The sequence below is a fragment of the Taudactylus pleione genome, unplaced genomic scaffold (assembly GCF_031769625.1).
Source record: "Taudactylus pleione unplaced genomic scaffold, aTauple2 ptg000757l, whole genome shotgun sequence".
In the NCBI taxonomy this organism is placed as follows: Eukaryota; Metazoa; Chordata; class Amphibia; order Anura; family Myobatrachidae; genus Taudactylus; species Taudactylus pleione.
Window position 1 is genome coordinate 672,506 of NW_028285159.1, and position 13,642 is coordinate 686,147.

Below are 13,642 nucleotides of genomic sequence, written 5' to 3' on the forward strand. Positions count from 1 at the left end.
AAAGGTATATGGATGCTATATTAACCACAAATATCTGAGGCAATATATATAATATCGAATAAATTATTTAATAATGTATAAAATGAATAAATAAATATACATACATAAGACAATAGGAACCACATGTTCCACAACAAATTAAAATAAAAAGGTTTCATGTGGGGTTGCAATTTCCCCTTATGTTACTGCTGCAGTTACAGACATTACCAGTGTCATTTAAGCGCTTTGGTTGATCTTTGTTTTACAGACAGGAAGTTTAGCAGTTTGTGAGTGAGGGCATGGTCAACCACAACTGTGCGGATGGGTCCGATGTTACCAATGGTTTCGCAGACTTGTAAAGGTATTGCAGATGTAAGTAATGGGAAGTGGGCGGCTTTATACAGTGGTGGGCGTCTTGGTATAGTGCTGCAATCACATTCATTTGCATAATTTTGCAGCAGCCGGCTGCGTGCGTGTACAATCTGAATCAGGCCCAATGTACACAAAGATTTCAGTCATGCTAAAAAAATTCTGTATTTCGGAATATTTGGATATGGGAGACTCAACATGTACATAACATGGAACTAGTGCATTTGATTTCTTTTTTTGCAAAATGAATCCAAGAAAAGCAGGCATAAGATCAGTGAAGCAAATGTTAATTAGATTATGTGCACTGCAAAGATGACATTACATATTTATGTTTCATAACAGAGTAAAATAAAATGAAATGCTAAATAAGGAACACAAAAAACACCCCTGCACCATAATTGCTTAAATAGAGATGAGGTGGTGAGGGCACTATAGTATAGAGAGTTTCCTTATGTTTAAATCGCTACCCACAATAGGGTCCTTCAAGCACGCATATATAGATATTTCCACATAAGGGGGGGGGGAATTCAATTAGCCCAATTGATCCCTCGGGGCTATCCAATTAGCCCCGAAGTCAGCCCGCAGGATGCAGTTAACGCATATTTCTTTCCAGGTTAACACATAGGTCCGAAAACTTTTCCCGGATTCTGTGTATTAACGTCCGATAACATAATCTATCGGGCATAAAAAAAAAAAAAAAAAGGCTGTAATTGAATAGCCCTAGCCCCAAGCATTAAACCCAGAGGCTACCACCTTTTTTTACCGCCAATAAATTATTGGGCCTAATTGAATTCCTCTTTATAAGTCATATTTTGCAGTTCTCAACATTTTTCCACCTGGGTACCCCATTTTCATTATTTGTACACTCAACATTTAAAATTGTTCAGGAAACGATCCTATCTCAGTGGATCGAACCTAGCACACCAACACTTACTTGTGTTGCCCAGGCTCCTTTATTGGTTTACTATGGATTGGACCTCTACATCCATTGATAAAGAAAAATTGACTGAGAAATTCTTCTTAGTATGGCTTCCATAGGTTCACACACTATCCCCTGACTTGAAATTAGCAGTTAACGACCTGGTACAATCTGGCCTTATTAGAAGGACAAGCGTCATTTTGATAATTATTTTTTATTGTAAATTGAAAACGTTTCGATGTTATTACAAGACATTGTTGCTTCTATATTTTCTATGGAGTTTTGTTTCTATAATTTAAGATATTCCTATTGTCTTGTAGTTTCTATCTACTATGACGACCAATTGAATATTTGTATGTTTAATAATGTTTGTATCAATAAAAATTATTAAAAAAATAAAAATTATGTATATTTTTTTTTTTCCCCCTGGAAAATAAGATGCAGGCTAATAGGTACAGCTCTGAAATCTGTAAATCACCTTATATATTAATATAAAAGTTTGGGACAGAGCTTCGACGTATCACTGCCTACATTGCTGCGGAATGACATTGCTCAGATTGGTCAATATATCATATAGTGTGTACCCAGTGTTAGTCTCGCGTTACAAGGATTACCTCGATTCTATGAGCTGCACAGGCAGCTCTGCAACACCAGACAGGACCAGATTTCCTGTCAAATCCCACTCCCAGGTCAGCTCTCTTTAAGCCAGGGCCTGTGTCCAGTGAATCTGGGGCAACCTTGCCTCTCCCTAATAGCCACACACACTCGCCACACACTCCCAGACGCCAAGGCTAAAAAAAATATTTAGACGGATTCCAAGCTGCCACCTCCGCCATCACCCAGACAGTCATAGCGTATACCTAGAGCATTGAGAACCGCTGCTCCAATTGGATAAATTAGACAGTAACTTCACAGAGAAACTAACAAGTATACAGAATGACTACAAGGTAGAGAAGGCTTACATCATTATCTTTATTATATAGGTTTCCCTTACGCTGCTCTGTAAAGTCACATACAAAATCTTTCCCATTTTCAGATCTTTAAAGGTAACACTGTTTGCATATAATAAAATCCCTACATAGGATACAGTCACCAACAATAATGCAGTTTCCCATGTTGCAGCACACAGGGATAAGTACTTAGGAGTATATTTAATTATTAGTACTAGGAATTTAGAAGATGTCAAAAATGTAATTTCTAAGCTTAATAGATGCATGGCTGAACCCACACAGGGGAAAACAAGGCAGTTACTCATTAGGCTGTGGCAGGAGGCCAAACCTCCGTTTGTGCTAATCTGCAGCCAATTTGACTCATTTGCTGCTAAACTAGAGGAGTCGCCCAGTTGTACTTATTTTCATACAATGTATTTTATTTCACATATATGGGCGACACACATACCTGTTTGTTGCAGATACTGCACGCTGACATGATCAACAGGGAAAAATGCTGCCGTAGCTCCATACTCAGGACACATGTTGGCTATAGTAGCCCTATCCGCAATAGAGAGTTGTGCCACACCCGGGCCAAAGAATTCCACAAATTTTCCCACAACACCAACTTGACGGAGGTGCTGCAATATATTAAAACATGGTACATTTATGTGATATCTAAACAGACCATGTAAATCAAAAGTTGTAAAGAGGTGAATGACACAAATATTCAGATTATTGCTATGGAAACAGCAAAACAAAATCTCACTAAACCTTTACAATGGGCTTTTTGTAAGCCAACTCCAAATAATATGATAGATATAGATCGATCTAATCTGTTTGCAGTACATCTTGGATCTTATATAGTTCACAAATGCACTGCAAAGTATCACAAGTCTCATTGCTATGGGAATAGGAACAATTGATGCACGTCCATAAGAAGATTTTGAAGCAATTTACATGGGGTTAAAAAAAAAAAAGAACAAAAACACTTATAAAATTAGTGGACATCGTATTAACAGTAATATACTGAATCTCCATTTGCTATTAAGTTTAACCATTAGTGTTCAAATGGAAATGGTCAGCCTCGAGCAGTCTCCCAGTGCAGCCCAGCACACAGCAGCGTGTGCTGGGCTGCTGTGACGTAAGAGGGAGGGGGACCGGTGCCGGACCCCTCCAGCAAGCCCATCCCATTAGTACCCGCCCCCTCCCCTCTCGGCGCTCCTGGAAATGGTTGTTCAAATAAAACTATAGAAAAAAGTGCCAACCTGTTGCAAAGGAATTTTGCATGTGGAGAATATTCCAAACTTGGGGCCTGATTCAGAGACGGAAGCAAAGTCGATTACGCAAGCAATAGAGCGATTGTTTGCCACTGCTCATAAGCCGCACTGCGCGTACACAGGAATCGCACTGCGATTACGGACGTGCATAGGAATCCATCGCAGAGTGAACAACAGGTTGTCAGTGTTTGGGGAGTGGTCTGAAAAACGCAGGCATGTCTGTTCGTTTAAAACGCAGTTACATGGGCGTGCATAAATTAGCCACTGCAAGTGCATACGCAGCTCTGCGTGTCAGAAGAGCTCTCAATGCTGCGGCAGGTCAGACCTGCCGCAAGGATAAGATGGCCGCCGATGTTACCAATATTTATGAATGTATGCGTAGTCGCACGCCGGTAAGAAGGCAGCAGCGGGTGTCTTTATGCTCGGGTGATCTTTGCAAACATTAGCATATTGTCGCTGCGGTGTACGAAATTGTGATCGCATTAGAGTCTCTGAATCAGGCCCTTGGTCACACTAAAGACTTTGCTAGTGAAGTGCCTGAAAAACTGTCATGGCAATCATGGATATCTAAAAAAAACTTTTTTGTTGTCCCCGAGTCAGCCGCTACTCTGGATGGTGCAACAAGAAATAAGCATTAACTGCTGCCTGTAGGATGGCTATTTGCAGGTAACTGAATAGCTATGGGCATTTTACCCATGGATACAGACAACGCAATTCAACCAGCACCTAACTGAATCTGCACCATAGAGACTCCATTAGGAATTTGCCACTTTGAAAATTCAGAGAGCACAGGTCTGCGTCCAAACCCGCCTGAAGAACAGGAGAAGGCGGAAAAGTCAGAAGGAAGAAGTAGGGAATCTATTCCTCTCGCCCCAAACCACAAGTCCGCCAAATGCGATGATAATGTGCAGCTGAAACTGGTTTTCCAGCGTTCAGCATAGTCAGGGATTACTGCTGCCGGGATGCTCTTCTTCATCAGGATAGCGGTGTCAACAGCCATGCCGTTAAATGAAAAGCTGGGGGTACAACTGGGGTCCTGTTATAAATCTGGCTGCAGAGGAAGCAGACAAGGGCTTTCCCTCGGAAGCTGTAGGAGCAGCGATCGCTGTGAGTGACAAAATATGTGGATCCCAGGGACCCTCCACTTTAAAAAAAATGGGGTCCTACCTGACCATTTTTGGGTACCATCATAATTTATGCTCTCTCAGACCTCCCCTAACCCCTTACAAATGATGCCACACAGCCATGCCCGGCCTTTACACGTTATGCCGCACATTAATGCCCTTTACACATTATGCCACACATGCCCGGTTTTTAAACATTATGCCGCACATTACTGCCCGATCTTTACACATTATGCCATGCAGTAATAGCCCTTACAAATGATACCACACAGCCACGCCCGGCCTTTGCACATTATGCCGCACATTAATGCCCTTTAGTCCCTCTATGCATTGCCCCCAGTAGTAGGCCCCCTATGCATTGCCCCCAGTAGTAATCCCCCTATGCATTACCTCTATTAATAATTCCACCTATGCATTACCCCTAGTAATAATCCCCCTATGCAGTACCCCTAGTAGTAATCCCCCTACGCATTACCCCTAGTAGTAATCCCCCTATGCATTGCCCCCAGTAGTAGTCCCCCCATGCATTGCCCCCAATAGTAATCCCCCTCCCTATGCAGTGCCCTTAAAAGTAATCCTCCCCCTATGCAGTGCCCCCAGTAGTTTACACCCCTATTAGTGACCTGGGTCTAATGCCAAGGTCACTCACACCTTCAATTGGGCCTAATGCCTCCTATGTAGCCCGGGCCTTGTGCCCACCTATATACCCACAGGCCTATTGCCTGCATTTATCACATGGGCCTAGTGCCCGACAACCCTAATGGTCTAGGGAGGGGTAAATAACGGTGGCCCAAGGCCGCCTACCCATACGGTGGAAGAGGCTGCGGGGGGAGCTTCAATAGCTCATTTCCTTTCCACCCCCGCAGTCCTCTTCGGTCCCCAGCTTCATTCTTCTGCCCCTGGCCCGTCCTGGCCAGCAGCGCCACCTCTTTCTTCTTGATCACGCAGTGATCTGGCCTCTTGCGCGGCCGCTGGAACTGTTGCCGCTCTTCTCTTCACTCCTCCCCTCCGCCGCCGGACTGAACGTTCCCGCTCAGCAGCGTCTATTCAAGACGTCGCGAGTGGGCGGGGCTATGACGCGGCGAGCCGCGATTGGCTCGTCGCGTCTGCCTCCTATTGGCTGCTGGACCACGAACCGCCGATGCTACTTGGCTTCCGAGCATCAAGCTCTGCTCAGCTTGCGCCCGAAGCCAAGCGTCGCCCGCCGCCACTCGTGGAAGGGACCAGGCGGTCCCTTCACCAAGTACCCGCCACGGTGGCTTACCCGGCATTGGGAACAAACATGCTCTCCCAGCTCCGGGCACGTATACTGTGCCGAAGCTAGGATCAGACACATTATCCCAGCATGGCTTTCCACAGCAGCAGCCAATGAGAGTTAGACTCTCATTGGCTGCTCTAACAGACAGCGTTGTGTCCTTCTCAGGGGGACACGCTGTGCTGCAGCCAGCTGTCAGGGATTGGCCACAGCACAGTGCGTCCCCGGGAACTTTCTAAACGGGAGTCCCCAGTGCCCGACATTGGGTAAAATACGCTCCATAGCGCGCATTTGCGAACACTGAGGAGGTCTGATTACCAAGATAGACGTGGCCAATTTTGAGCCACAAGGATCACAATTGTTCGTTCCCACTGGTTGCGTTTCAAGATCCTAGGAATTAGAGGAAACAGGTCTCTTGTCCTGGACAGTAGTGCATACAGGGCAGGTATAATGATACAGAAGTGTATATAGAGTAATCAATCCACTTGAGACACTGAACATGTAAACTACTGAAGAATAAGCTCTGAGCACCAGCACTAGCCTAAAGCTGGGAGTGAACCACGACTTGTAGGGGAAGACACATTCTCTGCTAGCCAGAAAACGGGTCGTATGTAACGCTGCAGACCTCGCCAATACGTGGTGGAGCCACAGTGTCTGAAGACACTGTGCTCAGGGACACAGACACTAACCTGTTCCCTCGGTGTAGGCAGACTGTGGCAGCGTACAGTGTCTGTCCAGGAGATGTAAAAAATAAAAATAAAAATAATAATAATAAAAAAAAACACAAGAAAAAAATAAAAAAAAAAAGATTTGTAATAGGCTGCCCAGACTTCCGGCTGCAATGGGCATTTAATCTAAACTGAAGTCAGGAGGGGTATAGAGAGGTAGGAGCCATGTCCAAATCATCTAAGATTTAAAGTGCCAGGCTCCATACACCACCATCTATACCCCAGTGTCACTCTAGTGTCCTCCAGTGGGTGAAGGAGAAGTGGCAGTTAAAAGCAGATTGATTGGTACTCATCTATCTCTCTCCAAGATTTGATAAATCTCCCCATTAAAAAACATGAACTTGTCCAGTTGATGACAAATCTAAACAGTTTTGAGATCTTGTACTTGTCCACCTGAACAAAGGAGGGCTTGAGTTTCAAAATTGAGGGTTTAGCCTCTGTATTAAAAATAGTTTGCTACAGAACTCAATCCCCTTCTGACCTGCTGGCACTTGGGTGATTGACCCTGTACTGAGAAACTTGCGAAGAGCTTATTGTAGTTCCTGGCATTTTAAATGGTCCACCAGAAAGCTATTAGTGAAAAATATGAAAATGTGCCCTACTCCTTAGGCACTTAAAGAACATTGGAATTGCAGGGGGGAAGGGAGCTTACTTTTTAAAGCTACAGTTTAATTTAAGTGCCAGCTCCAGCCCCAACCTTCAATCCCATGGTCCAGTGTTCCCCAGCCTTGCTGAAAGAGAAAAACATTAGGGAGGAATGGAAGAGGAAATTATAACAAAAGATAAATATACCAATGGAGGAGGTGAAATAAAGTGGTACATACACTCTAAACAAAATAAATGTAAAAAAAAATTATATACCTACCATAAAAGTTTTATATATCAGTGAGCAAATTATGCAAGATATTTGGAGTGTTTAAGTAGTATTGGATACCCTATATATACATGGTATCAGAGTTTCTCAAATGGATAAATGAAAAAGTAAAATAAGTAATAGATATTGCTTTAAACTAATTTTACTCAAGCTAGTGAACTAAGCAAGAGCCACAAGCATACCTTTGTAACTGTGAGTACAATGTCTGTAGAGGTCACTAAATGGTGAGGATTCCCATTCAGTTTATATCCAATTACTTCAGGAAGCACCATGCTGATTGGCTGGCCAAGCATGACAGCCTCAGCTTCAATGCCGCCGACACCTGATTAAACAATTGAAATTTACATAAATTAATAAAATAATGAAAATATCCTGAAAATAGATGAGCTAAGTATATGATGCATAAAACAAAAACTGGGCAGGTCAGTTTAAATTACATTATTTTCCCAAAAAGATGAGCTGCAATGAGCCATTTAAATAAAATTGCCATGCGAGTCATGAGGGTGCGACTTTTACTGATAGCTTATAGCAAACCTTACACCTAAATATAATGCAGAGTTTAAACTTACCCCAACCAAGAACTCCAAGACCATCGATCATTGTGGTGTGTGAGTCTGTCCCAACAAGGCTATCAGGATAGTAGAACCCATCCTGGTAAAAGACTACTCTGGCCAAATACTCCAAGTTAACTTGATGAATGATGCCAGAGCCTGGCGGAATGATCCTCATGTTCTGAAATGCCTGGGAGCCCCACTGGAATTAAAAGCAGCATCATCAAAATCAAATTGATCTATTGTAGCATAACTTAACCTCTAACTTGTGCTGAGGACAAGTAGTACTTGTAGTAGTACATCGCCCCCTAAAATGTTATGTAGGAATAATACACATTTGATCAATGTGATCTTGTGAGTTTTCTTATAATGCTGGGAAAGAGAAAGAGGCGCACATTATACCTGTATTAAAAACCGTGATAGAAGAGCCTCATTTGAAACAAATCATGGTACCCCTATCTAATACAACACGTAAGAGTTTTAGAGAGGCCTTCAAGAGTTAGAACGGTTTTCCCCCCTCAACCTCTAAATTAATCATCTCCTCTTTCAAAAAAAATAAAGCTGCATACACACACACACACACAACAATTTTGTTACCAACGATTTTATGAACAATTATCTGTCAGATTTTTTAATGTGTAATGAACGATTTTTTGAAATACAAACGATTTTTGTAACTTCCCTTAATGAGAATTGTTCAGTCAGAATGAACTACAAACTACAAACGATAATCGGTCATCGTTATAACTCAGACAAGCAAGGTCCAGATGCAGGCAGGGACCCTGTGTCAACAGGTCCGGCCTTAGAGGAAGAGGCCATGGAGTGTCTATGGAGAGACCTTGAAGGTCGGTGAACCAATGGTGTCTGGGCCAAGTATTACTGTTCCGCCCTCCTGCTTGAATTTCCCGATGACCCTTGGGATAAGGGATAACGGAGGAAAAAAAGAAGGATAGGCTAGCTTGCAGTTCCACTTCACTGCTAGAGCGTCCATAAACTCGGCTGCGGGATCCCTGGTTCTGGACCCATACCTGGGGACCCTGTGGTTGTAGCCTGAGGCCATGGAGGTCTACCTCTGGAAGTCCCCATCTGTCCATTAGGCTCTGAAATACCTGTGGATGAAGAGCCCACTCTCCGGCGTGTATATCCTGCCGATTTAGGAAGCCCGCTTCCCAATTGAGGACTCCTGGTATGAATACTGCCGAGATTGCGGGAAGATGACGTTCTGCCCAGACCATAATGTTTGACACTTCCGCCATGGAAGCCCGACTTCGCATGCCTCCCTGATGGTTGAGGTAGGCTACTGCGGTGGCATTGTCGAACTGTACCTGGACAGGCTTACCCTTCAGTATATCTTGTGCCTGAACGAGTGCTCTGAACACTGCACACAGTTCCAGGATGTTTATGGACAGGAGACCTCTCAGATTTGGGAATCTCAGCCTTCACAACCTTCTGGCGTTTAAACACTGGAGCCTTCCTAAGCTCTGGCTCCTCACTATCTATGTTTAACACAGCTTTAACCACCCTAATCAAGAAGGGAACATCTGCAGTTGGAAAATGGTCCTCCTCACCTGAGAGAGACCCTTGAGAAGAGCCCTCTATGTCCTCACACTCTTCAGAAGGTGCATCAGAGCCTACAGGCTGGATGGAGTGATAGGAGGAAGCCAACAGCCTTCTGATTTTAGGCTGTACCAACCTAGCTGCTTGTAGCGTTTGCTGAAATGCAGCAGGGGACGAAACCATACTCTGACCTGAGTGGGCATAAACATCCATCCAGAACGGATGCATAGGAAGCATAAACATAGTAAGTTGTAGCTGCTGAGGGTACCCCATAGTAGGAGCCAGCATAGGAGTAGATAACCGGTTTACAACCTGCGTTATGATCTGGGAAAAGGAAGCTCAATGAGGTACCTTCCCAGGAGCTGGTAGATTTGACTGATGTGGTTACTCCTTAAAACAATGATCCATTCTGTATGATATCCTAAGGCAGGGGTCTTCAAACTTGGCCCTCCAGATGCTGTGGAACTACACATCCCAGCATGCACTGCACATAGTTTTAGCATGTGGTTATATCAAAAAGGTGGCAGTGCATGCTGGGATGTGTAGTTCCACAGCAGCTGGAGGGCCAAGTTTGAAGACCCCTGTCCTAAGGGGACAAGCCCTCCTGACAGGTCATACATGGAACCAGCACAGGGGCTTTCGCCTCCTGTTTTTCACTTTCTTTGGACATAACAATATTCCTAATGTTATGCAATGCAATATAAAACAATGTGACAGTGTTTCACACCCAAAATAACCCACACACCTGTAGCAGAGGGTTTAATGAGGAAAGATAGCAGTGATAGCTATAACTGACAGTTATTCAGGAATAAAATAGGCAGTACAACACACAGCAGATTTACACATATCACATACAATGAAAAAAAAAGAAAAATATATGTACACGTGTACACACACACACACACACACACACACACCTCTTAGTCAACTACAAACAGCACACAAGGCGGAGTGGGATATCGAGCTCTGTATAACCTGGTCATCCAAGTATAGGTATACTGGTAGACTAACCAAGCCTCCTGAGATCTGCAGCCACCGAGAAAACCTGACAGTGGTCTCTGGCCTTCTCATATATCAGGGAGGCAAACATAAGTTCTGGACCAGTGTGTGGGCTGGGGGAGGGGCCGTCGGGGAGAGCGTATTAGGCTGTATGGATCCACCAGGCTCACTGACTTATACATGGCCTCCTCCATGATCATCCCCGGATGTCAGGAGAATCTCATGGCCCGGTGGTCTAGTTGGGGAAGCAGTTTACCTGGCTCCTTACAACAGCGGCCTCCGGGAGGTCTCCATTGCTGGAGGTAAAGACTGCCACGTGGTTCCGCACAGTCAACGGCCCATGGGGAGCCACCTTACCTGCAACCCCGATGTGTCCGGCTGCATTCCGATGACGCCCGCCGAAATCACAAGTTCCCTCACTGATGTTGCGGTGCCGGCGGTAGTTGACGGAGCAGCGGCATGGGCGTCAATTCGGACGCCTAGTGCTGCTTACTCATAGGAGACAAAAAAAAAACAAACACTTGCTTGGGACTGCTGAAGCAGGCCCCTGTTCACCAGGTGCACTCCTGCGCACCAAACAAAAACTGAATGCCTGTAGCCAGGGGCGGGGTATAGTTAGAGGAGGACCCAGTGCATCCTGGGAGCTAAAGCTTGTAACTGTTTGGTGCCTGGATCATTCCAACCACATACCCCAAGGTAATTCCTGTGGACCCTATGGACCCTGAAGAAGAAATAACACATTTCTGTTTAATATATTCTTTTGTTTCCCTATAAACATAAAATTAAATCCATTTGTAAATTGATGAGGCAGCAGCTCCATCATCCCGCTCCCCCAGGGGTAGATGTAAGAAGCTGCACTATTGGGTTTAGTGGTATCAGTGCACCTTATGTGGTTAGATACCGCTTCTCCCCATGTACTATTCCGGTGAAGTGTGCTATGTGTCCATCATTATCGGCGCTCCTATCCTTAAGATAGTGCGCCAATCTGTAGGTAAATGTGCACTGACCGTTCTGAAATTCACCTGTAACGATTTCACCAGCTTGTGCTGGCACTGCAGCAGTCTTCTTACTGCTCTGTCCATCCTTGGCTTTGTTTTTGTTTGTTTTGGGACAAAGTATTTACATTTTTTTTTTTTTTTTTAAAAAGCCACGGGTGCCGCTGGGTGAGAAAGACGGCACATGCGCAGTCAGACACAGCCGCCAAACACAGTCAAAAGAGCACAAATCACAAGCCAGGTGATTTAGCACTCTCCCTCTGGAGCAAACAGAGATCATACATGCGGCTGGTGTCTGGATCTGCTTCACCACGATAAACAGGCAAAGCAGATCCAGGCATTTAATGCCAGTTATCCAAGCCATCATACAACACCCCCACCTCCCTGTGCTTAAAATTAAAATGTCCTATTTACTACAGTGTAACAATTTTTTTTTTCAATATTAGAATCATTTATTTATTTATTTTGAAAGCGCTATTTAAATAGGGGATGGTGGTGATTTAAATATCAAATCTCAGCTGCTCCATTTGCAAAATAAAAGTGGGGGTACCTATAAATGAAACCACCACAGAAAGAAACACATTATTTTTATGTAAATAAAAGGAGTGAATTTTATTTAAAAAACTGTCCTTCATGCCCAACCAAGATTAAGTAACCCACATATGAAAGAGGGAATCTCCCGCTTTCAAACAAGGGTATCATTTTATGTATTGTCTGGAGATCAGCAGACAATAAAATGTAAACTAAATATATGTAATCAGATAAAAAGGGGTATGACATGGTACAAATAAAAAAAAATAAAAAAAAAACCTAGATATTGCTCCATGCCACCTAAAAATACAAGGGTTCCTTTCTTTTCTATAGTAGGTAGGCTAGTTTTATTTTCAATAATTGTTTTTTATGGTGTGAATCGTTTGTCCAGGCCAGGCTGCCTTGCACAGATTAGTAACTGTAAAACGCTCTTTTTGTATTTAAAAATAAATAATGTAAGCGAAAAACATTCTATTTATGTGGTTGGAATCTATTGCGTATTCCAAGCTTGGGTTAGAAAGGTAAATTAAACCATCATATGGAGGTAGGCTGAATAGTTTTGTAAATGGTATGCCTTCGACACTGTTTGTTTATTTCTTCCTCTACGGCTCTGAGAAAGTATTTAAATTAACAAGAAAACATTTTATTCTGCTTGGTGCATCAAGTAAAAAATCTGTACAGTGCACAAATCTGATATTTAAAGAAAAAAAACAAACAAACATACAAATAAGGAATCACTCTTGTGGGACTGGCACATATTTAGAAAGGTACATCAATCAATCCCTCCTCTTCAACGGTTCAACACTTTTTTTTTTATATTGGAGATGTGAACACTTAATTTTCGGCTATTACTGCACTTTCTGGACACTACTTTGCATTTAAGCCTTGGGTTGGAAAGGTAAGCGGCTCCTAATTGATGCATTTCATACCCTTTAAAGTACCAACCTTCAGAAACTCAAATCGCTCTTTGTTTCTTTCAAACTCCAACTCCTGATTCTTTTGTAAGCTGTCTTCTCTAAAAAATATAGGATAAGAAGGAGATGTGCAGATAATAGGGACATTTATTTCTCAGGACGCAAAAGGCTAGCTAGCCTACAGAAAGGGATGGTTATTAATTGTACAACTACAGACATACAACTACTGGTCTAGTAAGAAGAATAAAGTTCACACTAACATCTGCACTACCACTAAAACAAAGGCTCATGGTTAAAACTAGCAATCTGTTTTCTCACAGATTTTAAACTCTTAGTAGAGAGTAAGTTTGAAAGCGATTTCTCAATGCTTTTTATTTTCCAGTACAGATCAAACCAAATTAAAGCAATATATCTGTAGATACTTAGTTTGATGACTTTAGAAATCAACCCATTAAAGAGTAAAACATTTATAACATATAAAACTAATTGTTATTACCCTTTTTGATTCATTAAGTGGTTGACATTAATAATCTGGGACACAAAAAAAATGTTTGGGCCAGGATTATGACCCTGTATACAATCTCGGATCATAGTGATTACAAACACAATTTGGTTCATTTGTAAAGTTGAGTCTATTG

General features: G+C 43.0%; 1 protein-coding gene across 2 annotated transcripts in view; it reads right to left on the bottom strand.

Moving 5' to 3' along the window:
* The window catches only part of ACO1 (aconitase 1), a 54,536-nt gene that overhangs the window by 17,114 nt on the left and 23,780 nt on the right, over positions 1 to 13,642 (bottom strand). For both annotated transcript variants that reach the window (XM_088457320.1, XM_088457321.1), the window contains exons 5-8: positions 13,036 to 13,105; positions 8,027 to 8,210; positions 7,640 to 7,779; positions 2,666 to 2,837 (exon numbers count right to left, since the gene is read on the bottom strand). In XM_088457320.1, coding sequence (XP_088313446.1) covers positions 2,666 to 2,837; positions 7,640 to 7,779; positions 8,027 to 8,210; positions 13,036 to 13,105 — 566 coding nt within the window. The remainder of the gene's footprint in view (positions 1 to 2,665; positions 2,838 to 7,639; positions 7,780 to 8,026; positions 8,211 to 13,035; positions 13,106 to 13,642) is intronic.